Source organism: Panicum virgatum, chromosome 4N (genome assembly GCF_016808335.1).
Source record: "Panicum virgatum strain AP13 chromosome 4N, P.virgatum_v5, whole genome shotgun sequence".
Classification (NCBI taxonomy): Eukaryota; Viridiplantae; Streptophyta; class Magnoliopsida; order Poales; family Poaceae; genus Panicum; species Panicum virgatum.
The window spans coordinates 48,875,652-48,899,936 of NC_053148.1; the positions used below are offsets into that span (position 1 = coordinate 48,875,652).

Genomic DNA, 24,285 nt, shown 5'->3' on the forward strand with positions numbered 1-24,285 from the left:
GATGATGCCGGCTCGCCGGCCGTGTCGCGCGGCGACGGACGGAGACGGATACGACAGCCCAGGGCTGGTTGGTACGCCGCTGGGGCCGGCGGCTGGGCCAGCGGCACTCGCGCGCGCGGGCGGCGCGCCTTCACTTCCCGGGCCCCTCTCGTCCCGTCGGCTGTAGCTGCCGCAGTGGTTGCCTTTGCCTGCCCCAATCCCTATCGGGCGCCAGCGCCGCCCACCCACCACGCGAGGCCAGGCCAGGCCACCAACTTCTTCGATCTCCCTCCGCGGTTGGCGGTTGCTTTGCTTCGCCCGCCGCGGGGTCGCCGTCGATCAACGCGAACGGACCCGCGCCTGCCTTTAATACCCTCCGCTACACTGCTGCCGCCCGCTAGCTGCTTCGCGAGCTCCAGCCAGATCCAGAGAGACCCGGCGGCCGGCGATGAAGCAGCCGAGGGGCCGGCAGGAGCCGCGCCGGATGGGCAACGCCTCCATGGTCGTCACCATGCTCGTCTCCCTCTGCGTCCTCACCTACATCAAGGCGCGATACTGCTCCAACCCCTTCCGTACGTCCACCTGCAGTGCAGCTTCCTCTTTATCACTAGCTCTCTCTTTTCCGGCCGCCTCCATCGATCGAGCACGAGCTGGAGGAGCTGCAGAGCTGACGACGTCGATCTCAAGTCTGACCGATGCTTTCTCCTGCCTGCCTGCCTGCAGCCAAGCCGGCGGAGGAGCTGGAGGTGGTGGAGGTGGACGAGGACTACGACAGCACGAGGTACAAGCTGGACGGCCCCATCGGGGAGGAGGACTTCGACCCCAGCCGCCCGACCTGCTACAACACGAGCAAGCGCTCGGAGCGGTGCGCGGCGGTGGGGGACATCCGCGTCGACGGCAACCACTCCAAGATCTACATCAGCCCGCTGGACCGCGAGTGGCGGACCAAGCCGTACGCGCGCCGCCACGACCCCGTCGCCATGGACGACGTCCGCGAGTACACGCTCGTGCCCTTCGGCGGCGCCAACCACACCGCCGTGCCGCCGCTCTGCACCGTCAACCACTCCGTCCCGGCCTTCCTCTTCTCCAACGGCGGCTTCGCCGGCAACCTCTACCACGACTACGCCGACGTGCTGGTGCCGCTCTTCACCAGCACGCACCACTTTGGCGGCGAGGTCCGGTTCCTGCTCAGCGGGATGAAGGACTGGTGGAACGACAAGTTCACGCCGCTCTTCCGCCAGCTGTCCCGGTACGAGGTCATCGACGTCGACAACGACCGGGAGGTCCACTGCTTCCCGCGGATCGTCATCGGCGCCACCTTCCACCGCGCCATGGGCATCGACCCCTCGCGCTCGCCGGGGGGCGTCACCGTCGCCGACTTCAAGCGCCTCCTCCGCCGCGCCTTCCGGCTGGAGCGCGCCGTGGCGTCGCGGTCGGGCGCGCCGCGCCGGGACCGGCCGCGCCTCCTCATCATCTCCCGCAAGAGCTCCCGCCGGTTCCTCAACGAGCGCGCCATGGCGCACGCGGCGGCGCGGGCGCGCTTCGACGTGCGCATCGCCGAGCCGGACAACCACACGGACATGCCCCACTTCGCGCGGCTGGTGAACTCGGCGGACGTGATGATGGGGGTGCACGGCGCCGGGCTCACCAACATGGTGTTCCTGCCCAGCCGCGCCGTGCTCATCCAGGTGGTGCCCTTCGGGGGGCTCGAGTGGCTCTCCAGGGTCACCTTCAAGGACCCGGCCAGGGACATGGACGTCAACTACATGGAGTACAACGTGTCGCTGGAGGAGAGCTCGCTGAGGGACCTCTACCCGGAGGACCATTTCTACCTCAACCACCCCTACGACGTGCACAAGAAGGGGTGGGACGCCATCAAGACGGTCTACCTCGACAAGCAGAACGTCAGACTCAACCTCACCAGGTTCACCAAGACGCTCGAGCAGGCGCGCGATCTCCTGCCCGAGCCCTGATCAAAGATCCTGCTGCTCGTCATGGATGCCATGCCTTCAGATTGGCCAGGCACCTACTGCAACTGCAAGTGGTAGATAGGCTCGCTCACACCATGTCTTGAAACTCTTTTTTTGTTTTTGATTTTTTATTGGTTTTCTCTTCTCCTTTTTTCTTCTTCTTCTCCCCTCGTGTGGCAAGATTCATTTCTTTCATTGTTTTTTTTTTCTTTGGGCAAAGGAGGAGAGGAAACAAAGCAAAGGTCGTGTCATAGACAAGAGAGAGAGAGAGAGAGGGTGTGTCTAAGGTTAATTTACACACACACACACACACAATCACTGTAAATTGGTTGATTGTCGATAAATGCCAAGGCAGAGAAAAAGGTAAATTATTTGTCCATAGCCTATAGGGTGTGATGTGATCATCAACAATTTGCTTTCGATGAGATTCCCATCTAGAAGGCTTAGTTCTGCTTCCTGCAAACCCAAGCAGCCACTCTGGCCTCATCATGTCCCCCCTCATCCTCAACAACGGAGGCTTCGGACAGGCATTCACTGAGGATCGGACTTGTTTAGGAGGAGGCTTTCACTTTATCTTAAAGCAGCATGCATGTATGTATGATGCTTAAAGTTCTCGCCAAACATTACTGTTGTTATCTTAAAGCACCAATCCCTCCTCCTCTGTTACTCCGAGAAGCCCGGTTTGCAACGAGTACAACCAGCTAAACATGACCGACCCCTAGCCCGTTGCCCTATCATGAAGAACGAAAAAGGTCTTAAACAAGCCATTGACGACCCAGCAAGGTGAAGTGGTTGCTGAACTGTTCTCCACACGAAAAAGGAAGGGCCGCCCGGCTGACAGGACAGTGGACCAACCTAAAGGAGTCGTTTCCTTTCCCCCTGAGCCAACCACAGATTATCTTTTACCTGTATATACAAACGTGTGAATTAGATGCCATCGATCAGCTGCGGAAAACGCCCAAGCAACCAACCATGGCATCCATCCTGAAGCATCCCGGAAAACCCTGAACTCCTTAAGCATAGCATGGAAAGTTTACACACTTTCTCCTCCTCTCTCTCTCTGTCCTTGGCGCGATTATTATCAGTAAATCCCTTTCTGATGAGGATCGATTAGCCCGCACGGTGAGCAGGTGGAGTATTGAGATTTGGAGACAGCTCAGCTTCCACGACAACCTCCCACTCCCGGATCGGAGCTACCAAATTTCCGTTGCTTCCTCGCCTTTCACGGTGCCATCATTGAGCAGCAGAAACCCGGAAAGAAACGTACTCCAAGTCCAAGATCATCACATGTAAGCTAAGTACCCCCTGCTTTTAGGCTGATAGCTCAGTCCTGCCAGATCCAAGATTGGAGCTGCTGCCATGGACCAAAGGAAGCACTTGCACACAGTTGTTACCATTATGTCTTCAAGAACCGAAATTGAAATTTAGCTAGAATTGATGCTCTAATTGCAGATGCATCCAAAAGGCTGGAATTTCATTATTTCACTATAACTTGCGTCTGAAAATTTCAGTGAGTGGATAAATGGTGACAGGAGAGGATAAAAGATACCACAAAAGCACTGTCATCTGCGGCCAAACCAACAAAAAAAAATCTGAAGGAAATGTTACTGTTAAACAGGCAATGGGTGTGGTCATTGAAAATACCACTTCACTAAGATGCAGCTTAGACATCTTTGTCTCTGCTTTTGTCCAGTTCACCCCTTTGACTAAACTCGGCAATGGTACCTAAGCAGTAGAGCAAATGTAGCTTTTGGGTGCCTAAGGCCTAAGCTGACTCAGGTACCGCTTGACATAAGTAATACTTCTGTCCCAACAGGAGGAGGAACATGTATGATAAACGATATCCAAGGATACCTAGTTAAGTACTTTATACTAGTACTGTTTCAATATCATTATGACTTGATTATAGTGAAGCTTCAGAATTCCCTTCAAAATTGTTTAATCAAGCAGCACTCTCATCATAGTGAAGTTTCAGAATTCTTTTCTTTTGGGTTTGGTACCATGCGTGAAACATGAAAAATGTCACCTTTATATCATTAGGTAAATTTATTCGGAAATAGTCTAATACGACTTCAAAGAAGGTGGACATATTATAATGTAATGGTGCACCTTCTCCATTTTTGCCTGGATCATGTGTATAATCGAGAGAGCTGTATCAACAACTAAAGCATGATGGAATGTAACATCAGATCCTTTAATGCATTCTTTAAGGTCGAAGCTACACTAAGTAACCTCAAGGAAAAGACAACTTGTTAGGTAGAGCAATGCATCATAATAGTAATTTAATGATTAGTGCTGTTTTTCTTAAACTGAGTGCGGATCTTAACAGTCTGATCTGGTAAAAAGAAGGGGTGGGGTGGGGGATAAATAAAAGCCTAGTCGCACCAACAGTTTACATGCTTTTATTTTCATCTGCTCCAACTGGAGCAATAGTTGACAAAATGGGTTTGCAAAGACAATCTGTACTGTATTTTCTTATAAACTGTAGATCTAAATTTGTGATATACAGATATGTACCATGATCTAGTCACATTGCTAGGTGGACCATGTATTTTTTCCAGTATAAGTCTCAAATGCTGGAGAAGTATGTATACTATATAAAAGAAAATAGCCACCTTTAAGGGAGGGAAAATCAAAACTGCTGATATTCAGGCTGATGTTATGCTTCCATCTGAACACCGAACTCTAGCCTGGGCCTTTTCAGCCTATAAAGAACAAAACAGAAGGTGTAAAGATAAATTAGTTATAAAGAACATAGTAAGATTCAGCACATCGCATCTCCTGAGGTGGTGGCCCGAGTAGAGTGCTGGTTGTAAATAGTAAACCAGTATATAATGTTTCTTGCCCACAATATACTACTGCCAAGTTACCAGCGAGCATGAAAGTTAAACACAAAGTGCTACGCATGTTTAGGCCTGCCCTGGGTGGGGGCAAAGGCTTGATACAAAATTTGGAACTGAGGTGTTCCATGCATTTTCTGATGTACATTCAACAAATTTAACAAAAAAAGGATTAATTTATGCTATGCATTTGTTTTTGAAAAGTAACTTCATAGGGAAGAAACCCTAGCAATCTACATAGATTAAGAGCCTGTTCGGCTGGCGGGTTTCCAGTGCTGGCTGGTGACCGCTACAGTTGGGGCTGGTGAACGTAATCACACACAATCACTGTAGCTACAATATAAAACAGCCACCCGGCCAGCGCTGGTTGTCCAGCCGAACAGGGCGTAATTCTGCATGCACTTCACCATCTATGCAAACCTGCCCCCACTTGTACATTCATTACCCAGGCTGCACCCTCAAAGACAACTTTGTTAAGATTAAATTTAAAACTAGCTGCTATCCAATTTCAACAATAGAGACTAGACAGCATGCATTACTGATGGCAACATCATAAGTTTAAGGGTGTACCTCTTCATCCCAGCTGGTTCGAAGTATCAACACGATCAAAGCAAATATTTGCACTGCCATTGCACATATAATTCCCAACCAAAGGCCCTGAGCACATGAAAGGATCTCAGACCAGGAGCGGGAAGATCCGCAATATATTTTAGAATAGCAATAAAACATAGAACTTACCATGCCACCAATCTTCAGAACAAATGCAAAAGTAACAGCTGAAGGGAGACCGATAGCATAGTAAGCAAACAAGTTGATAAGTGAACATACTTTCTGCCAGCCACATCCTCGAGCCGCTCCTTAAATGCCATAACAGACAACCAAAAAATGTTGAACAATATCAGTTAGATAAATAATTACTGCTATTATGATTATAAAGTCGCATAAGAAAATCACTGACAACCGATTATTTTATATGTCAGCACAGGAACTATTGCTCTTGTATATTGTCACTTTGTATATTGTCAACCTGCTGTGGCGGAAGCAATTAATTTACATGTATTGATTGCACCATGAGTCCAAGATCAAGTGGTCAGACAAAACAAAAGTTAGCATATATGCAATCTGACACTCAAATTATGGTACCTGCATATGGATTTCTCAACAGGGAGCAGAAATAAAATGTGATGCAAATGTGATTTACTAGGCATGTATTTATCCCAAACCTGATAGCGTGCATTGTATTCCATCCATGAAGTCAGAAGTAGCAAGAATTGGCATCATCATCGACACATACTTCACAACCTCTTTTTCGTTGCTGTATAAATAACCCCAGATATTTCGCACCCATATAGTGATGATAGCTATAAAAAGGCCTTCAGTTAGGCACATGATTCCTGAAATATAAATGGATAGGCGTGCTGCCTGTGGATTCCCAGCACCTAATTCATTCGAAACTCTAATACTGCAAAGCAAAAAGAGCCATGGATCAAAACTAGGTAACCACATGTTTTTTGTGTTTATGTCCGAAAAAACAAAAAAAAAAAGGTGTAGCATTCCTAATTTATGCTCATCCGACCTTGTTGCACTGCTGAGGCCACTTGGAATTGTATAAACCATCCACATTGTGTTTAGGCTGCAAAAGAGACGAAGTCACTTCACAACAAACACTGAGAGCATAATCCGTGATGCATGGTTGATGCACACGACATGACTATCATGAGAAATGAAAATGAAAACACATACAACTGTAAAGTGATGAGCCGTGTTACAGAACAATGTTGGATCTAAAAGAAGTCATCAGTTTGGTTTGCTTACCTGGTGGACAAAATTGAAGTTTCCAGTTTTGGATCTGGAAGAAATCCTGCTAGGAGAACCACCATCTCAAATGCCCAATACTCCAAGCTGAGCTATCTTGCAAGTCAGATAACCAGTTCCATGCAGAAAGTAGGTAAACCACACATCAAAACATAAAGTTGTCGTTGAGATCTTATTGAAATACATGTTTGTGTTTTTTCCCCAATGCTGCCCCATATCAGGCTTACCAGGTCATAAAAGTAGATGGAATGGCTAGCCTCATATATTCTTTGACATCCTTTAAACTTAGTGCCTCCCTAGACCATCCTTTCCAACTCCTTCTGCCAGCTTCAGAGACTTTAATATATATTGCTAGCAATGCCACATTGAACCAATAAGATATTGAGATCGCCAAAGCTGCACCTTTGTGACCAAGGCCAAATGTTTGAACCAGGAACCAGCATAGCATAATGTGAAGTAGCAAAGTAAGTCCAGAGCAAACTACCAATATTTGGACAATATTTTGGGTCTGCAGGAATCTGGTGACGCACTGAAGCAAGCCATATGCGAAAAGACCAGGAATCAACCACTGAGCATACAGTCCAGCTTCAGATGATATTTCAGGATTTTGACCAAGAGAAATAAGGATTTGACCAGTGAAGGCCAAAATAAAGGCCAGAGGCACACCCATAAACATAAGAACAATTATAGCCCTTTGTGCGTGTGTCCCAAGCATATTATATTGTCTTGCTCCATATGATTGTCCACAAAAGGTATCCAGTGCGCTTCCCATACCCAGCTTCACATGGAAATGAGGGGCACAAATATCATTAAATTTATTTGTATTACAGTAGGCATCAGTGCATCACGCAGTAGAGCATTCAGCATTGGGCAGACAACTTAAAATACATACTCAGTTGTTGTTACTCAGTACTCACTAGTCACTACACTACTACCAGTTAAGTAGTTAGTACAATTATGAAGCTTGTGGAAAGCCAATTGGATTAATTACACAGTATTAATAGAATTCGTACTAATTTTGGCTATAAAGCGCTCAAACAAGTAGCTCCTACGTCTACGATGCACATATTCATATTCACATTTTCCCCCTGCTAGTCATGCACAAGCAGTAGCGCGGAGTTAAACAGTTGAGTGAAGCGCGGTTGCTACGTACCAGGACGCTGAAGCCGGTCACGTTGGCAAAGGAGGCGGCGACGGAGGCGCCGGAGAGCGAGAGCTCGCCGAGGTGCCCGGCGAACATGACGGAGACCACCTGCAGGCTGTATTGGAGCAGGCTGCAGGCCACCAGCGGCGCCGCGAGCTCCACCTGCCGCCGCACCTCCGCCCCCACCGCGGCGCGCGGAGGAGCGCGGGGCAGGAGGAGAGGCGAGGACGCCGCCGTGGCGGCCGACGTGCTCGACTCCGCCGCGCCGCCCATTTCGCGATGGCCTCCTGACGACTTGGTGCCTGTGTTTGACTCGACTTGATTGGAGCCTGGAGGTATAGTTTGGTTTCGGAGCGTCGTCTCGTCTGATTGGTCGCGCAATGTGCAACGCAGCACATGCAATTGCAAGGCAAGGGGGTGGATTATATGGGCCGGGCCAGACTTTTCAAAGGCCAGGTGGTGGCGTGGTGCATGAGTGCTAAAATCTGCTGAACTCTCTTTGCGTGTATTTTTTATAGATATTTTTTCAAAGGTTAGGTGGTGTCAGCGCAGCACTTGCAAGTAGATCTGATCATCTATCGGGTCGGGTCGGGTTCGGATCGGGTCACTTTGGGTTTTGGGTCAAAAAAATGTTGGCCCATGATATGGTCGGATCGGGTCGGGTTCGAGTTGGCCTGCAATTTTGTGTGTAATTTTCGGGTTGGATCGGATTTTTTTTGAGTTCGGGGTCAAATATTTTGGCCCATACCCGACCGGGTCGGATTTTTTTCGGGCGGGTTGGATCGGGTTTATCGGGTCAGGTTACCCGTGATCAGGTCTACTTGCAAGGCAAGGTGGTGCAGGAGTAAGTTTTTTATTAAATATATTTTTTATAAATACTACTAGTCAAAATGTTATCGCAGATTCAGAAACATTACCACGGTAATATTCCCGTGACATTGAGTCACTAACGTGTGGATCCACATGTCAGTGACTCAATGTCACAAACTCACAACAATGTCATCGTGACAATGTCATTGAATCTCACCCTTGTAGCAGTGTTGATGTCCTTGTGGACTTCATATTTTCCATCAAAGAAAGTTCCAAATACTGTAGAAGTGAAGTGAAGTCCAATCATGGTGCGAGCAAGGCAAGGAAGAGGCACCCGAAAGGTACGGAAGGCATGTTAATCCGTGGTGCGAAACAAACGGCCGCATTTTTTCTTGAGGTAAGCACTAGAGGGGGTGGCCAATGCATAGGGAGGATTGGAGGATTTTAAAGTGATGGTTGCTGCAGGCTGGAGGAGTCACGTGGCACCTTTATTTTTCTTTATTTTAAAGTGACGTGAGGCATGTCAATGAGATAACAACAATATATATATATATATCTAATTTTGATATTTTTAATGGTACAAATTCAATTTTCACTTTATTATATGACAAACATTCTAACGTTTTTTTATATAAACCGACCCGTGGATCACGGGGCTCACGGCATAGACATCCCGGTTGTTCTCCAACCTGAGCAGGTCTACCGTCTTCGCTGCCTAGGCCGCGGCCGATTGCTTGCACATGGTGGCTCGTTGGCCCTGACGGATGCTTTGCCGCCGTGATCATATTGGTTGGTGGATGCTTTGCCACCTGTGGTTACTTCGAGTTTGGCGGATGCTTTGCTGTTTTTCCTCTACTCTGGCGGATGCTTTGCCGCCGTGATCGTGCTATTCGGTCAATGCTTCGCCACCGTCTCGTGCTTCATGCTTGCTCTCCCTTGGTATCTTTGGCGACAGTATTTTTTGTAGGTCCTCTTGGGGTGGCTTTGTTTGGGTGGCTGGTTTGATGTCTCCCTTCGTGTTTCTTCTGCTGTCCACCTGTTGTGTTAGTGGCTACGGCTGTTTCGTGTGTTTGTTTGTACTTTTTCTTCAATATTTCTTTATCATTAGTCCTTTGTGCTATTGTGTTGGTCAAGCTCTGTTTGGCCGCAACAAGTTTATGTCTGTAACTGCTTTCTTCTTAATGAAAAACGTGCTCAAGCACTGTCGCGAAAAATACTATATACATGAAGCCAAACAATGCAGTTTAATGATTGATTAAGTTCTTCGATGGTCACTTATGTCAAAGCACTTCATACGACACACACATGTACCGTCCATACGACGCACACTCCATATCTACCCTCCAACTCAGCTGGTTTCCATAGTATTAAATATAGTACCACATAAGAAAAAAACTTAGTTGGCAGGTGAGTTAACGAGGAGAGAAGAAAAAATATGAAGAAACCGGGTCTCATGCAAGAAACCATGTCTATGCAAAAACCAAAACAAAAGAAGGTGATTGGAGGGAGAAAAAAGAGAGAAGAAATATGATTGGATCGCAATTTATTTTGAAGAAACCATCCATTAGGGATGTAGTTTCTATGAGTAGTGTCTATATGACATGGCAAGTATAGAAACTATTAGTAGTGTCTTGGGTTGGGATTGCACTTATTACAGCATAAGAGCGAGGCCAATAAGCTTGTCGTATCGCCGAGGAAAGGACGATGAACAGAGCAAGCGATCGGCGCAGCCTGCCGCGACAAGCTGCGCTCTCTCTCTTCACTTCTTTCCTCCATGTCACCCCAAGTGCTGAGCTGTTGGTCGCCATCAACAGTTGTTGTATCTGCTCTAATTTCTCCCCGATCGACATAACGGTTTTTGTCAGGGCTCTTATTTCTAAACATCGATGCAATTGTTACCATGATACCATCACTCGCTCATCCTGATTCAGAATGGCATGTCAAAGTCACCCGCCAGAGGGCTCCAACTCCAGAAACCATCGTCTTTGGCAACCGGCATCACAGGGTTATGGACTGGATCACTGGACCATTCTGAACGGTGGATTCTTGAGCCATCGATCCATCAATGTTAATCAGGCTCGGCGATTCAAGACCTTTGTTCCATGTATTGTCTACCTGCAGCGGATCCTCCAGGCCAAGGTTTTGCCGATCTTGCGAGGATCCATTGGCTTGGGCAATCGGCACCACAGCGTTATCAACTGGTACATTCTCAAAGGTGACTTCTTGAGCCATCGATCCATCTGTGTTGATAAGGCTCGGCAATGCAAGATCTTTATTCCATGCATTGTCTACCTGAAGAGGATCCTCCAGACCAAGGTTTCGCTGCTCTACCAATCCTTGCAGCTCACTCATCAAGTCTGAGACCTGTTCTTCCCAGCCATCAAAGGGGCCTAGCAGGTCCAGATCATCGCTCAGTAGGAACGCCAAAAGGTCAGAAGCATCCGTGTTCATGGTACCTTCAACGACAACAAAGCCTTTTCGTCACAAGCAAGTTGTGGTAGGAAAAAAAAAGGTAAGACAAAGTATTAACAGGCTGCTTAATCTGCAAGCAAATCGATGACCATGGTACCTTCAAGCAGATTAATGTTTCCCATGTTGTAGTTTTTGCCAGAAGCTTCAGTATGATTTTTCTCACCAACTTGATCAGCCAAACTTGTTGACAGGCTGCTTGAACCAGAGCTTTCTATGGATGCACCATAACCTATTTCACCAGTAGCTTTGGGGGCTTCACTTGAAACACCTCCATCTATGACAACAACATTGTTCTTCACAGGCAACTGACACTTGCTCGATGACTGCCCTATCTGTTGCCAACGTTTGTTTGATGCAGAAAACTTTTTCTGCAGGCCCTTCTGGTACTCATCCCACACAGACTTTGTGCCATCTCTGGAAATTCCAGATGTGCTTGTGTACATGTAAGTCTTCAAAGCTGCTTCTTCCTTCACCTGTTTCCACATCCTTGAGGGGTATGCCTCCCTGATGTCTGCATCAACTCTAGATGTGATGGATTCAGTAGTGGCTGCAGTTTGTCCTGATCCTATCAGCTCAGACACTAGTTTTTTGCTGGCATTCCTCTGGTGCTGCCCTCCTTGATTCGCATTCTGTTTGCGCGACCGATGTTTCTATATCATATTTGAGAAGAAAAATATCAAGAAAGTGTTAATAAGTCACAGTATTTAAGGTAAAACTGATAATACACTTACATGGCACTTTAGCATAACGATACTCCATTGGGTCAAGGATGCCAGTGTTTTTAAGGCCCATGTGATTGTACCACTAAATTTGGTTATAATGTTTTTGAGGTAACACATTATAATTTAGTGGTATATTTACTGGTATTTCCCAGGATGATAAAAGGGTTAATGAGGATGGTGGCTGGCAAGTTGGGGGATTCCACAATCAATCGGTCCCACAAGGGGAAAACATTGACAATGGATAGCCATCCAAAATGCTTTTACCTGCCATGTACCCAAGTTCATGGCAGTGGGGGGACAGGCAAAAATGCAATAAGCAGAAGGGTCGGACAAACTTTTAATATTCAAAACAAAATAAGCCAGCACAGCACAGGTCATCAGCTTGTTGCTGCTTAATCATGACTATCCTAAAATAGTGTGTTTTTCTTCATTTTACGAGAAGATTCAAGATAACAAAATTGGTGCACTTCTAATGCAAGCTGCAGTATTGAAAATTTAAGTTATAAAGAAGTTTTAACTGATGAGTCCTTTGATGCAAATAATTAATCAATCACCCCACCTGGAGATGGCTACCTATATGCTTCCAGGTCAAACCTTTCACATTCATGAGCCTCCGAATCTTCTCAGGTGTAGCATCTGGTACACCCAAAAAAAAAACAGCTCAAGGTCATGTTTTCAGCTATTAAAAAGAAACAAAGGTTAATTCAAATTTTAGGCCATGTGTGGGTACGAGATATCCTCAGTCCTTACTCTTGTCCCCAAGAACTTCAATAGCATCCAAGAACTTTTCATGGAGCTCAACAGTCCATGTGACTCGATCCAGCTTCTTTGAACAACCATCTGCTTTTTCAACTTCTGGCACTTCAAATTCACTGTTTCCAGGATTCGATAAATTGTTTCCCTCTAGTATAAGCATTTCCTGGAGCCTTTCAGTAGATGATGAAACCATTCTACTTTTGGTCCTATTAGGAATTGGCCCTTGAGGTGTTACCTTTTTAGACTTGTGTTCTAATGCTTTCTGCTTAAGCATGTTCAAGCTTGCTGTGTCCAATGGCTTGAGCACATGGGAACATGCTCCCAGGGACACATGTTCGGAGAGTGCCTCCTCATCGTAATGAGCACACATTGCTGTAAACAAGGAAAAATAATCCAGTAACATTGAGTTTGGGACTGATGCAAAATTCTTAAAAATAATAGAACTCTGAATATAAACTTACTGATAACAGGGACTTGAAGTTCATTTAGTATGTGGTGGAGCAGCTCAGAGTTTGCCAAAGAGCCTGGTGCTATATTGCAAAAATGAACTTCCGCCAATACCAAATCAAGCTCCTCCTCGATAGCAGCCCTGCTTTTAACAAAATCCAGGGCCACCTCCACTTTTTGGAAGGGGATAACTATGCAACAATACAGGTAAGATTTAAAACGCTTGGAGAAAAAAAATGTTACAATGTATTGAATAGAGCTGTATAACTTGATGGAAATTGAAATTTTGATTGACCAGAAGGATTTGATAATCAATTTTCAAGAAATGGGAGCTTTTCTCAGTGTTCCAGTTGTTTGAGTCATCCTCCCATTTTTAATGTTCTTGGGGAGCCTATTGGCAACTTGAAATGGGAGCCTATGTTTGGAAGGGTGACCCAGAAACTAGCATAGCTGGAAAAATGAATTCAATAACGAAATTCATTTACTACTCCAGCTTTTAGTACGTAATACTCTCTGATTGAGAGACATTTGATTGGCAATTAATGTTTTGAAGTTCTGGACAAAGCAAATACAAGAATCTAAAATGACATACCATATACCATTATACCGAAACTTACAATATGCAATAAAATGATATTGAGAAATCAGAATCTAAAACTTCATACCGTACACCCAAGCTTATCATATGCAATAGAACGGAATGCGACAAAATGGGATATTCAGAAATTGAAAATTTATGATATGCGACAACATGGAATATTCATGCATTTTGAAATTCGAACCTAAAACGTCATACCGCACATGCAAATTTATGATGTGCGACAAAATGGAATATTCAGAAATTAGAATCTGAAACGCCACATTTACACCCGTTTTGCGTGATATGGAATATTTAAGAAATTCTGAGAACCCGAGATCGGAATCCAATCAAACGCACACATACAGATAAGACACCAAACATCCTTGAACAGCATCCCTGTGACTATCACATTGTAGGTGCACTTTTAGGGCAGATGACCTGAGTTGCTCTACGCCTTCCTCAAAGAAGAAATTTCTTTCAAAAATTTTCGAACAGATTTAGACAAATGTGTTTCTTCCCTATCAGCTTAAGGAATCAGGAAAAGACCATGATATTGAGAAGAGCTAACAAATATTGGAATTCTTTTTCAGGGTAACTAGCAAGAATTGCTACAAAACCCAAGTTCCTCAGCTTTCATTAAAAATCTCAGATTACTTGAAAAGGGTACCGTTTACGGCATCTTAAATCAATTCATAAGATCTAAACACTTACAGGTCCAATACCTGGGTGATGAACTAAAACACAAAAGAGTCCCCAATTCAAAAAGGATCTATCTGGAATTAGAAGAAAAGAAAAAAGGTACATAATCCAGGTCGAAGAGTAGAACATGAATAGTTGAGATGGCCTTTTTGCAGTTGTTATGTCAACTACACCAAACATTCTGAGTAGGTATGAAATAGGTAGTTTATCATATAAAACTTGAGAACGAGAGAGAGAGAGAGAGAGAGAGAGAGAGAGAGAGAATAAAATTTATACCTCCACGTTGGTCCTAGATAATAATTATCCTATTAAATGACTAATCGAACACGGTAACGGTTGCCAAAATTCAATAACCATAGCAAATCCGAAACGTGCACCAACTGACTTTCTTTTTTCCTCTAGAACACACTTCCTTTTTTTGAATCAAAGCGGAAACAAAGGAACGTAAAAGGAATTCCTAAATAGAAATCTTCAAAATTGGAAAGCACCTTTGAAACCAGACTCCACAAGCATGTTTGAAATGATCCACAAGGAAGTTGGGTTATCATCTAGAAGCAGAACTGAAAGGTTTCCCATCACAGGGTGGTGTTCCACCATGGGAAGAAATGAGAAATCCTGGTGTGGTGTTTGCTAAGGATGCACTATCATAGATTCAGAGTGAGGCATGGATTCCCAGGATTATATAGGCATCATAGATGTTATTAATTTAGAAAAAGACAAGAAACTTAAGAAGTGTGAAATCCTCTCATTTGGATTGCATGTTGACTTGGACTGGTGCACATAAAAGTTCTCATGGACAAGAGATACGATGATGCAATACATCAGAACCTCGACATTATATTTATTCAATTTTTCTATGGAAAAGAATAAAACCATGTTGTTTTCACAGTTTCACACCCTTTGAGGTTTGAAGTAATAGTTTCAAGAAAAAATAAACCTACATTGGAAGCGGGATTAAAACTAACCTATAGGCTATAGATATATGCAAACCTCAATTTCTTCCTCTGCTGTTTTCATTTCTAGAGTCAAATTTGACATGCTAAGTATGAGGGCAGTTTATGGAAGGACTGAGGTCTCTCAGCAGTGAACTGTGATGGCAGTAATTTCCAATGATAACTGCCTTTTGGAGTGGTCTTGGGCATGGCAATGACCACAGGCAAAAAAAAATCCCATTAAATGAAGCCTGAATGATTTGATGGCATTACTTTCACACAGTAGTTCCTTAAAATACGAAAATGCAGTATACCATGTCTCTGAACAATCGAAAATGCGATATGACGTTTATTGCATCTTAGTTGTTTCAAAATTCACTTCGGTGCTTACTACTCTACGAAAAATAAGAAGTAAATTACTACTACTCAAGCGATATACACCCAAACCACAGTAAAAATCCGCACTATTCAGTCCCATTTGGACAAGAGTTTAGCAAAGATGATCTACTTAAAATAATTTAAGGGGAAATGTTTTTGTTCTGTTTCATCTAGTCCAGTGAATTTCTTTTTCTTAATATTTCGCACCTGGTTTCCTATGGCCTACATTCCGGAATCCTGAACGCTGGAAAATCTGGGGGCGCCAAAACAGAGCGGACTGAAATGCTAGGCTTCGGTTTTGAACCAACAACAGGCACAGGGAAGAATCTGAAAAAAAAAATAATGCAGGAGCACCACCGAATCCAAACAACTAGAATGCCGCATCAACAGAGGCACGGACGAAAAGGGTTGCAGCACAAACCTAATTAATGCCGAAGCACCCGCGGAGGATTCACCCGCAGCCGCAGGCGCGCGCGCGCGCTTCCAATTTCACTAATCATGGTGGACCCGTGGAGGCCGCGAGACGTCAGCCCCGCGCCTCCGCGGAAGCCGCGGGAGGCGGCCGGCCGGCCGCGGAAGCCCCGCGACCGCCAGGCGCGCGCAGGCATCCCGGCTGCCGTTTCGTGGACGCGGCGGCGCGGGGGCTGCCTGCCTGCGCCTCTGCCCGCGCGGTCAGCGGGTCGGTCGGCCGCTCGCCATCTGTCGAGAGCTCAAAATGGGACGGAACCCGGGCCCTATTTCTTACTGGGCCGTAAAAATACCTAAATGGGCTCCAGAACCGTCACGCCCAGACGGTGGCCTGCGGGCGGTAGGTGGGTCCGGACCCGGTGTGGGGGATGTGGGTTGCCAGACGTCGGCATGGGCCGGCGCCGCCTTGACAGACAGGTGCGCCGCGACACGTGACGGTGGAGGGACGTGGACCCACGGGCCGCGTGGGCGACCGGGGGCTGCGTCGCAGGGGACGGGGACGGTGGCGGGTGGGGCCGGGGGACACGCCTCCGTCTTTTCAGACGATTGTCAGATTGTGGCATGGGGCTGCCGGTGGTTTGGATCCTTTTCCTTCTTGGCTGGCTAGCTAGGCCGTGTTTGGATTCTCACACGAATTTTTTTTAAAAAAATGCATGCATGGAGTGCTAAACGAATTTTATTTGCGAAATTTATTCACGGATGGACATAACTTTTCGAGACGAATCTAATGAGCCAAGTTCCACCATGATTGGATACAGTGATGCTACAGTAACCACATCTAATTATTTTCTAATCATTCGGTCAAAAAACTCATTAGTTAGAGTAACTTCTACAGTACCATATTTGTGGAGGTGGTTTTGTAATTAGACTTTGTTTAACACTTCTAATCAATGGTCAAAGGGATGAAAAGTTTTCATGAAATTTTTTCAAGGCGAACCAAACACGGTCTACATGTGAGGGGGGGCGTTTAGTTCCAAAAAAAATTTGCAAAAAAAATTTGCGCAGTATTCATCACATCAAATTTTTGAACACATACATGAAATATTAAATATAGTTGAAAATAACTAATTATATAGTCTAACTAATTTCTACGAGATAAATCTAATAATACTAATTAATTCATAATTAGATATTAATTGTCAAATGACAATGAAATGTGCTACAGTAGTTGAACCCAAACTTTTTCATCAACTAAACACACGCTGAGTGACGCAACGCAAGGGAAAGGCGCGGATCATTTGGTGCACGTTCCAGGTTCCAACCACACTTCCACAGTGCTCTTTCTTCGCCACCGCCGTGGCAAGAACATACATGCACAGGCCGCTGATCAGTCTGGAGGGTTTTTCGGACATTAATTAAAAAACTAATTTCAGAAGTCATTTGAAAACCGCGAGACGAATCTTTTTAGGCCTTTGACCACATCATTAGTACATGTGGGGGTACTGTAGCACTTATGACTAGTTATGCACTAATTAGGCTCAAAAGATTCGTCTCGTCATGTACATCTAAATTGTACAATTAATTTTGTTATTTAACTATATTTAGTACTCTATGTATGTGTTCAAAGAGAATGCATAAATTTCGAGGTGAAATTTTTTTAACTAAACGGCCCCTTAAAATCAAACCCAACATACTGTAGTAGTACATCTCCACGGAAGTTTCACCCTCAAGATGCAGGGGGCGCACGAGCTGCAAGTTGTAGGAACTGACAGTTCAGGTCAAGCTCGAGCTCGACCGATGAAAGACGCTCACAGAATGTTTCCTCGCACGTGCTCCAGTCTGGTTCATCCGTGCAAGTTGATGGATCAGTTTTTGATGGATCGATCAGCGTGTTGGCGTGCCCGAGCAGAGCCGCCACGACGAAACGCGGTTGCACCTAACGTGAACACAGCTGTAATGCGAGGGTTGCTCTTGCAAGCAATTGTCCATGACTCTCTGGATGTACCTGCAGAAGATCTAGAGCAAGTTGAGTGGTGCTTGTGTACTGCCACTGCTAGGATTTTTTTTCTTTAATTCCCACTGCAGCCTGCAGCTGCCGGTAATGGCAGGCCGGGACAGCCTTTTCTAGCTCCAGATTTGTACTCCATCAGGATCAGGATCAACCACCACCACGGCCCCGTCTGAACGCTCAGCACATTATCAGGGGGATAAAAAGGAAAAAAAGAATCCGTCGTCCTCCAATCCCAACTGGTATAAGGGTTTTTTCCGTATTTAGTTCCCAAATTCAAAATTCTATTTTTTTTTTCTGGTATCTGCATGGAAATTTAAATCTAGACGAAATAAAAAATGTATTGCACAATTTGCCTGTAAATTGCGAGACGAATCTAATGAACATAATTAGGACGTAATTAGACACTAAATTGCTACAGTAATGCTACAATAAACAACCTCTAATGACGGATTAATTAGGCTCATTAGATTCGCCTCGCGATTTACAGATGAGTTCTGCAATTAATTTTGTTATTAGTCTATATTTAGTACTTCAAATGTAGAAAGATGACCTTTTAAAAATTTTAGGAGGCAACTAAACACGGCCAAAATTTCAAAATTTTACAAGATTCTCCATCACATCAAATCTTTGAACGCATGCATAAAGTATTAAATATAGCTAAATAAAATAACTAATTATACAGTTTGTCTATAATTTGCGAGATGAATATTTTAAGCCTAATTAATCCATGACGAAATAATAATTATTAAATAAAAATAAAAATACTACAGTATTTTATAGATTCATTTTTATGCATCTGAACAAGCCCAAGATCCTGCTCCTTGCCATCAAGCCCATCGCTGTCTCCTTTCCATTCCGTTCTGCATCCGTCAATCCAATCCCCCAGCCGACGACTTCGTCATCCCTTCAGCGGGAGCAGCACGCCGGGGGGCAAGCGTCCGGAGCAGCGAGTGACAGCAGCCGCGGAAGATGGGGGGGGGGGGGGGGGGGTGGGAGGAAGCTTGGAGGCGGGCAGTACATAGCTAGGCGGGTGGGCGGGCAGCCAATGCCGTCGGGCGCGCAGGGCTAGGAGGATGGGCGGAGGGGGCACGATCGTCGACGGCTTCCGCCGCTTGTTCCACCGCCGCAACGGCTCCACCTCCAACTCCCACCAGTCGTCCGTCGCCGGCGAGGGGGAGGAAGGCTCGCCCGATCTCGAGGTCATCGAGGACCCGGATCTCGTCGGCCTCCGCGCCATCCGCGTGCCCAAGCGCAAGATGCCGCTGCCCGTGGAGAGCCACAAGAAGGTGAGCAACCCAGCGCCACGCTTCAGTTGCTTTGCTTGCTGCTGTGGCTTTCTCGTGATCCTTGATTCGCGGTCACGGGAAATTTCTCGCCAAGATTGGATTTTTATGTCCGCCGCTTGCTTCCATACTTACACAATTTCTTGCCAAGTACCGTGTTTCTTTCCGCATATGCATTCGGAAACTGTGCTGGCAAAGCTTGTGTCTTACTGTCTTTGATCTGAATCATGCTTATCGTTTGGTCGATGCAATAAGAGGTGGTTTCAGTCCAATTTCTCACCGGGACGAAATGTTCAATTCAAGCACTTCTTCTGTAACATTCTTCTGGTTTCTATGCTCGTACTCTTCTAGTTCTTGTTTTGCGTCATCAAACTTCAATTAGCTATCGGCAGTTGCTTGCATCATTCGCGTTGTAGTGATCCTGAGGAACTCTTCTTCAAGTTGTCCACTTTTGTTTTCGATGATCTGACTGGGCTTCTAATGTTGACTTGATCTGGGCCTCTAGCTCCAGTTCCCTGTTCCCTTGCCTATTTGCTGCTAAGGACTGACTCAATGAGAAAAGGTCTTTGCCCTTGCATGTGTTCCTACTGAATTTACCTGACCCTGCCTTTACTGAATAAGTCAATTTTTAGTAGGTTGGCCGTGAACCTGGTAAAAGATCATATAGCTTTATAAACCTCCAGATGCGTATTAGCAGCTTTGTGCCTTTGTCATTTGCTCTGCTCATCTGCTGGCATATATCTTTCACCGATATGCTACTGTTCAGTTAACCTTAGGTTGTTTCAGTATGTATATTTTGTAATCAACCAGTCTATGATGCACAATATTCCATATATCTCTTGTTAACTTCAAAATGTTCTTGAAATTTTGATCTTGCAGAACTCAGTGGAAATGGAGTTCTTCACAGAATATGGAGAGGCAAGCCAGTACCAGATTCAAGAAGTCATTGGTAAAGGGAGTTATGGAGTAGTTGCTGCAGCAGTAGATACCCGCACAGGTGAGCGGGTTGCTATCAAGAAGATCAATGATGTGTTTGAGCATGTCTCGGATGCCACACGCATACTGCGAGAGATCAAGCTTCTTCAGTTGCTTCGTCACCCTGACATAGTTGAGATCAAGCACATCATGCTCCCTCCTTCTAGGAGGGAGTTTCAAGATATCTATGTTGTGTTTGAGCTCATGGAGTCGGATCTCCATCAAGTGATCAAGGCGAATGATGACCTTACCCCTGAGCATCACCAGTTTTTCCTGTACCAACTTCTTCGTGCTCTCAAGTACATACATGCTGGTAAGTATATGAACTAGTACCAGTCACATGATACCAGCTAGTATGCACGAATAATTCATGTATTTGTCGAAGTGTCATGGGCTCATCCGCTCATGGCTCTCTATTTTATTTTTATAATAATGTGCTTTTGGTCTATATTGGTGCAGCTAACGTATTTCATCGTGATCTAAAGCCCAAGAATATACTGGCTAACTCGGACTGCAAACTGAAAATCTGTGACTTTGGACTTGCCCGTGCATCATTTAATGATGCCCCGTCAGCTATATTTTGGACGGTAAGTTTCTTGTTATTTTATGGAAAGTATTCATGTTCTACTGTCCTTGTTTTAATGTGCGATTTGTTCTGCTTTGCTATTTGAAGGATTATGTGGCAACAAGGTGGTACCGGGCACCTGAATTGTGTGGTTCCTTTTTCTCCAAAGTAATGTCTTCAGCTCTTAAACTTACATGCAATCAAAACTAATGTTGTTTGAGCACTATATATGCATGTGTATCTTGAAATTTCAAATGCACAAAGTGGTCAATCATGTAGCACATCATATTTCCTTTTTAAAGAATTTTTTATTGATGTTCCAATTTTTATTCCCTGAAAAGATATTGAATCAGCAAATTTTACCAATTGAAATATTCGATCTATTTTTTTGAAAAACAAGTATAGACAGGTTCATTTGCCAGCCTGACAAACGTGATCTGGCGCGCCTGAAAAATTTATACTTGGGCTTGCCAGGCTCAGGCCTAATTCTGCAGCCTAAAGTAATTCTTCTGTTGGGCTTATGTTTCAAATTTTGCAAAATGGCTAGCCCAGCCTGGTCCAACTGTTGCACCTAAAACAATATTTTCTTTATATGCTTATAAATAGTATCTCAAACTCACAGTTCTGGTCCTGAGTGTTTTTATTTTTCCTGTAATAGCCTTTTACTAGTTCTTTGCATTACTCACTCTGGTCCAAGGTGAGGTATGCTATTTTTTTTGTACTTGGACCATTCTTTCTCTCTTAATATATAAGCAGCTCTCCTGCGTGTTGGAGGGAAAAAAACTCACAGTTCTTGTAGTACACTCTCTGAAATCTGGAGGCACACCATTTATTCAGACAAGATTATGTTCCCAAATCTTTCTGCAAAATCCTTATGTTACAGCCATCTATATTCTGACAAAATTTTAATTTATATGCAGTACACTCCTGCAATTGATATTTGGAGTATTGGGTGCATATTTGCTGAACTTCTCACTGGAAGGCCATTGTTTCCTGGGAAGAACGTTGTACACCAATTAGATCTCATCACAGATCTTCTTGGAACTCCATCATCCGAGACCTTATCTCGGGTACTGCATCTCAATTCTTGCTGTGTCATTATTACTCGAACCTCCTAATTTATATCATTAGTAGCTATATTGCTCTCTAACAAGATAAATAAAGGATATGTGAAAATATAACCTTAATATAATGTACTAAGGTCCATTGCAAGTCTGTGAAATATTTCCTTCAATGATCCATATATTTATTTCTTTTGTGATTTCAGAAGATGAGAAAACATCCTTACTGTTCTCTACAACCTTTGCAGATTCGAAATGAGAAGGCCAGGAGATACTTGAGCTGCATGAGGAAAAAATATCCCGTGCCGTTTACTCAGAAATTTCGAAATGCTGATCCTTTGGCTCTTCGTCTGCTAGAGCGTTTGCTTGCATTTGATCCTAAAGATCGGCCTTCAGCAGAAGAGGTGAACTCAGAGCACAGTTTCTTTTCCTTCGGTGAAACTGCCTTAACAATTTCCACAAAAATGTCTCACATATATTTCAATACAATTTATTGTTTTGATTTATCTAATCTTATTTCAGGCTCTGGCTAATCCATACTTCGCAAGCCTTGCTAATGTGGAACTTGAGCCCTCAAGACAACCAATTTCAAAACTTGAATTCGAATTTGAAAGAAGGAAGCTGGCAAAAGATGATGTTAGAGAGTTGATCTACCGGGAGGTAGGGAGCAATAGATTTTCCTTTTTGGGTAAACAAAATTACTCACTTTGTTTGAGAATTGATTATTTTATGAACTGCAAGCAGATTTTGGAATATCATCCACAGATGCTGGAGGAGTACATGAAAGGTGGAGAACAAATTAGCTTCCTCTACCCAAGGTGCAGTATTGTATTAGTTTTTCCTCCTAAAAGGTTTTACTGCCATACCATGGGAATAGTGAAGATCAACATTGAACAAAATCCACACTATATTTTGTATTTTCCTTACGACCTACAAATTCTTTGCCAAGTTGCTTGTCTTTCAGTATGACTGTTTACTTGAATCTGACCTAATTTAGACTTCTTCACTTTTAGATCACATGTTTCCAGGAACACACCCACCCACCCAACCCACCCACCAGAAAAAGTACAAGAATTGGATAGGAAACACTAATGATCCATTTTAACAATATAAGAGTGGGATGTTGTTTTTATTCTGGTGCAAGGAGTAGCTGGAGTTGATAAAGCATGTATCTAACCTTACTCTTCTTTATAGTACTATTCTTCTTTTATCTATTAGGATGGGTATGGTTACTAATACTACTATCTTACTGCAGTGGAGTTGACCGCTTCAAACGGCAGTTTGCACACCTTGAGGAGCATTACAGCAAAGGTGAAAGAGGTTCTCCACTGCAGAGAAAGCATGCTTCTTTACCAAGGTATATAGCATGGTGGTTAGGATTCAGAAGTACAGAAGCTCTTGCTTTGGTCTCAGTTGTGCTAAATCTTGCATGGCTTTACGCATGACAGGGAAAGAGTGGCTGCGTCGAAGGATGGTAATAATGAACAACATATTGGTGATCAGGAGAGAAGTGCAGATTCTGTTGCCCACACTACTGTGAGCCCTACAAGGTCAGAAGATGTCGGCCAGGATGGCTCGAAATCCACAAGCTTAAGCTCCCGAAGCTACCTGAAGAGTGCAAGCATTAGTGCTTCCAAGTGTGTCGTCGTTGCAGATAAACACCCAGAGGTAAATGCTGAACTACCTGAATTCTTCTGTTGGCAAGGTGCCAAACTTGTGCACTGTCAACATCTATTTAAAAATGGTATGCGCACTGTCAATATCAAGGAAGGATGCGTAAAAAGAGCATGTTCAATTGATTCATTGCATGCAAGTTGCACCTTTCTTTTGTTCACTTTATTAGAGATTAGGTAGTGGCTCCATCATTGATGTTTGGTGTCTATATTAGGATGATGAAATCCCAGAGGAAATGGAAGGTGTTGTCGATGGATTGTCTGAAAAGGTCTCTAGGATGCACTCCTAGGCTCCATTGACCGTGGGGTGACAACAATCTCGTTGCAAGATTTCTGTTCTGTCAGGTAAACTGTATGCCGACCATATAGAAGACAGCCAGGGAAAGCAAAACACTGCATTGAAAATCTGGAGTTTGGGCGTTACGAGGAAGACGCAGGGGCATTTTTCACCCTGTTTGTACCAGCATGGGCCCTGCATGGATACATGAAGAATCCCTGCGATGTAACACTAGTTAGGCCCATGGTGGAATTGGAAATCTAATGAACAATGAATCGTGGTCAGCTGACTCACCATGAGGATATTTCTTTTCCAACGGAGTCTGGAGTTTTACAATGGCTCTGCCATATGAATTGTCAGCAGCGTATCATTTTCTTTCCCTTTATCTCTGTATGTACGCTTTGCCTTTCAACACACAAGAACAAGGTCAAGAAGTATGCTGCTACAATATTTATGCCTTCATGGACCAAATTGGTTATTCTGCTAAA

General features: G+C 44.5%; 4 protein-coding genes across 7 annotated transcripts; 2 read left to right on the forward strand and 2 right to left on the reverse strand.

Moving 5' to 3' along the window:
- The first annotated feature begins 309 nt into the window (after positions 1-309).
- Positions 310-2,326, forward strand: LOC120668745 (alpha-1,3-arabinosyltransferase XAT2-like). Its single transcript, XM_039948521.1, has 2 exons — positions 310-551; positions 703-2,326. The coding sequence occupies exons 1-2, from the start codon at positions 428-430 to the stop codon at positions 1,950-1,952; spliced, it is 1,374 nt and encodes a 457-aa protein (XP_039804455.1). The 5' UTR covers positions 310-427; the 3' UTR covers positions 1,953-2,326.
- Positions 2,327-4,285: 1,959 nt separating this feature from the next.
- LOC120668744 (protein DETOXIFICATION 16-like) lies at positions 4,286-8,082 on the reverse strand. 2 transcript variants are annotated; one of them, XM_039948519.1, is made up of 9 exons: positions 7,758-8,078; positions 7,007-7,382; positions 6,832-6,931; positions 6,605-6,691; positions 6,366-6,422; positions 6,013-6,251; positions 5,528-5,646; positions 5,360-5,446; positions 4,286-4,654 (listed from the first exon to the last, which is right to left on the reverse strand). In XM_039948519.1, exons 1-9 carry the CDS (start codon positions 8,019-8,021, stop codon positions 4,598-4,600), a joined length of 1,386 nt encoding a protein of 461 aa, XP_039804453.1. In that variant the 5' UTR covers positions 8,022-8,078; the 3' UTR covers positions 4,286-4,597. The 2 variants fall into 2 exon arrangements, with proteins under 2 accessions (XP_039804453.1, XP_039804452.1); XM_039948518.1 differs by having other exon boundaries at positions 6,832-7,382; positions 7,758-8,082.
- Positions 8,083-10,076: 1,994 nt separating this feature from the next.
- LOC120668749 lies at positions 10,077-16,188 on the reverse strand. Of its 3 annotated transcripts, XM_039948526.1 has the most exons (7): positions 15,966-16,188; positions 15,752-15,871; positions 12,970-13,146; positions 12,503-12,880; positions 12,312-12,388; positions 11,128-11,680; positions 10,077-11,014 (listed from the first exon to the last, which is right to left on the reverse strand). In XM_039948526.1, the coding sequence occupies exons 4-7, from the start codon at positions 12,876-12,878 to the stop codon at positions 10,557-10,559; spliced, it is 1,464 nt and encodes a 487-aa protein (XP_039804460.1). In that variant the 5' UTR covers positions 12,879-12,880; positions 12,970-13,146; positions 15,752-15,871; positions 15,966-16,188; the 3' UTR covers positions 10,077-10,556. The 3 variants fall into 3 exon arrangements, with proteins under 3 accessions (XP_039804460.1, XP_039804461.1, XP_039804459.1); XM_039948527.1 differs by lacking the exon at positions 15,752-15,871; XM_039948525.1 differs by lacking the exon at positions 15,966-16,188 and having other exon boundaries at positions 15,752-15,958.
- A 2,749-nt stretch (positions 16,189-18,937) lies between these two features.
- LOC120668746 (mitogen-activated protein kinase 12-like) lies at positions 18,938-24,285 on the forward strand. Its single transcript, XM_039948522.1, has 11 exons — positions 18,938-19,249; positions 20,126-20,534; positions 20,681-20,808; positions 20,895-20,954; positions 21,707-21,856; positions 22,096-22,251; positions 22,370-22,507; positions 22,592-22,665; positions 23,103-23,204; positions 23,296-23,515; positions 23,736-24,285. Exons 1-11 carry the CDS (start codon positions 19,037-19,039, stop codon positions 23,808-23,810), a joined length of 1,725 nt encoding a protein of 574 aa, XP_039804456.1. The 5' UTR covers positions 18,938-19,036; the 3' UTR covers positions 23,811-24,285.

What these genes read in the sequence shown, in the direction of transcription:
- LOC120668745 (XM_039948521.1), top strand. Translation starts at nt 428, where the DNA reads ATGAAGCAGCCGAGGGGCCGGCAGGAGCCGCGCCGGATGGGCAACGCC. An exon ending in ATACTGCTCCAACCCCTTCC is followed by an intron (nt 552 to 702) that starts GTACGTCCACCT and finishes GCCTGCCTGCAG; the next exon opens with CCAAGCCGGCGGAGGAGCTG.
- LOC120668744 (XM_039948518.1), bottom strand. Translation starts at nt 8,021, where the DNA reads ATGGGCGGCGCGGCGGAGTCGAGCACGTCGGCCGCCACGGCGGCGTCC. An exon ending in TGACCGGCTTCAGCGTCCTG is followed by an intron (nt 7,383 to 7,757) that starts GTACGTAGCAAC and finishes TTCCATGTGAAG; the next exon opens with CTGGGTATGGGAAGCGCACT. An exon ending in TTCTGAAGATTGGTGGCATG is followed by an intron (nt 5,447 to 5,527) that starts GTAAGTTCTATG and finishes TCATGTGCTCAG; the next exon opens with GGCCTTTGGTTGGGAATTAT.
- LOC120668749 (XM_039948527.1), bottom strand. Translation starts at nt 12,878, where the DNA reads ATGTGTGCTCATTACGATGAGGAGGCACTCTCCGAACATGTGTCCCTG. An exon ending in TGAAGTTCTTGGGGACAAGA is followed by an intron (nt 12,389 to 12,502) that starts GTAAGGACTGAG and finishes TGGGTGTACCAG; the next exon opens with ATGCTACACCTGAGAAGATT. An exon ending in AAACATTAATCTGCTTGAAG is followed by an intron (nt 11,015 to 11,127) that starts GTACCATGGTCA and finishes TTGTCGTTGAAG; the next exon opens with GTACCATGAACACGGATGCT.
- LOC120668746 (XM_039948522.1), top strand. Translation starts at nt 19,037, where the DNA reads ATGGGCGGAGGGGGCACGATCGTCGACGGCTTCCGCCGCTTGTTCCAC. An exon ending in GAGAGTTGATCTACCGGGAG is followed by an intron (nt 22,508 to 22,591) that starts GTAGGGAGCAAT and finishes AACTGCAAGCAG; the next exon opens with ATTTTGGAATATCATCCACA. An exon ending in AAGCATGCTTCTTTACCAAG is followed by an intron (nt 23,205 to 23,295) that starts GTATATAGCATG and finishes TACGCATGACAG; the next exon opens with GGAAAGAGTGGCTGCGTCGA.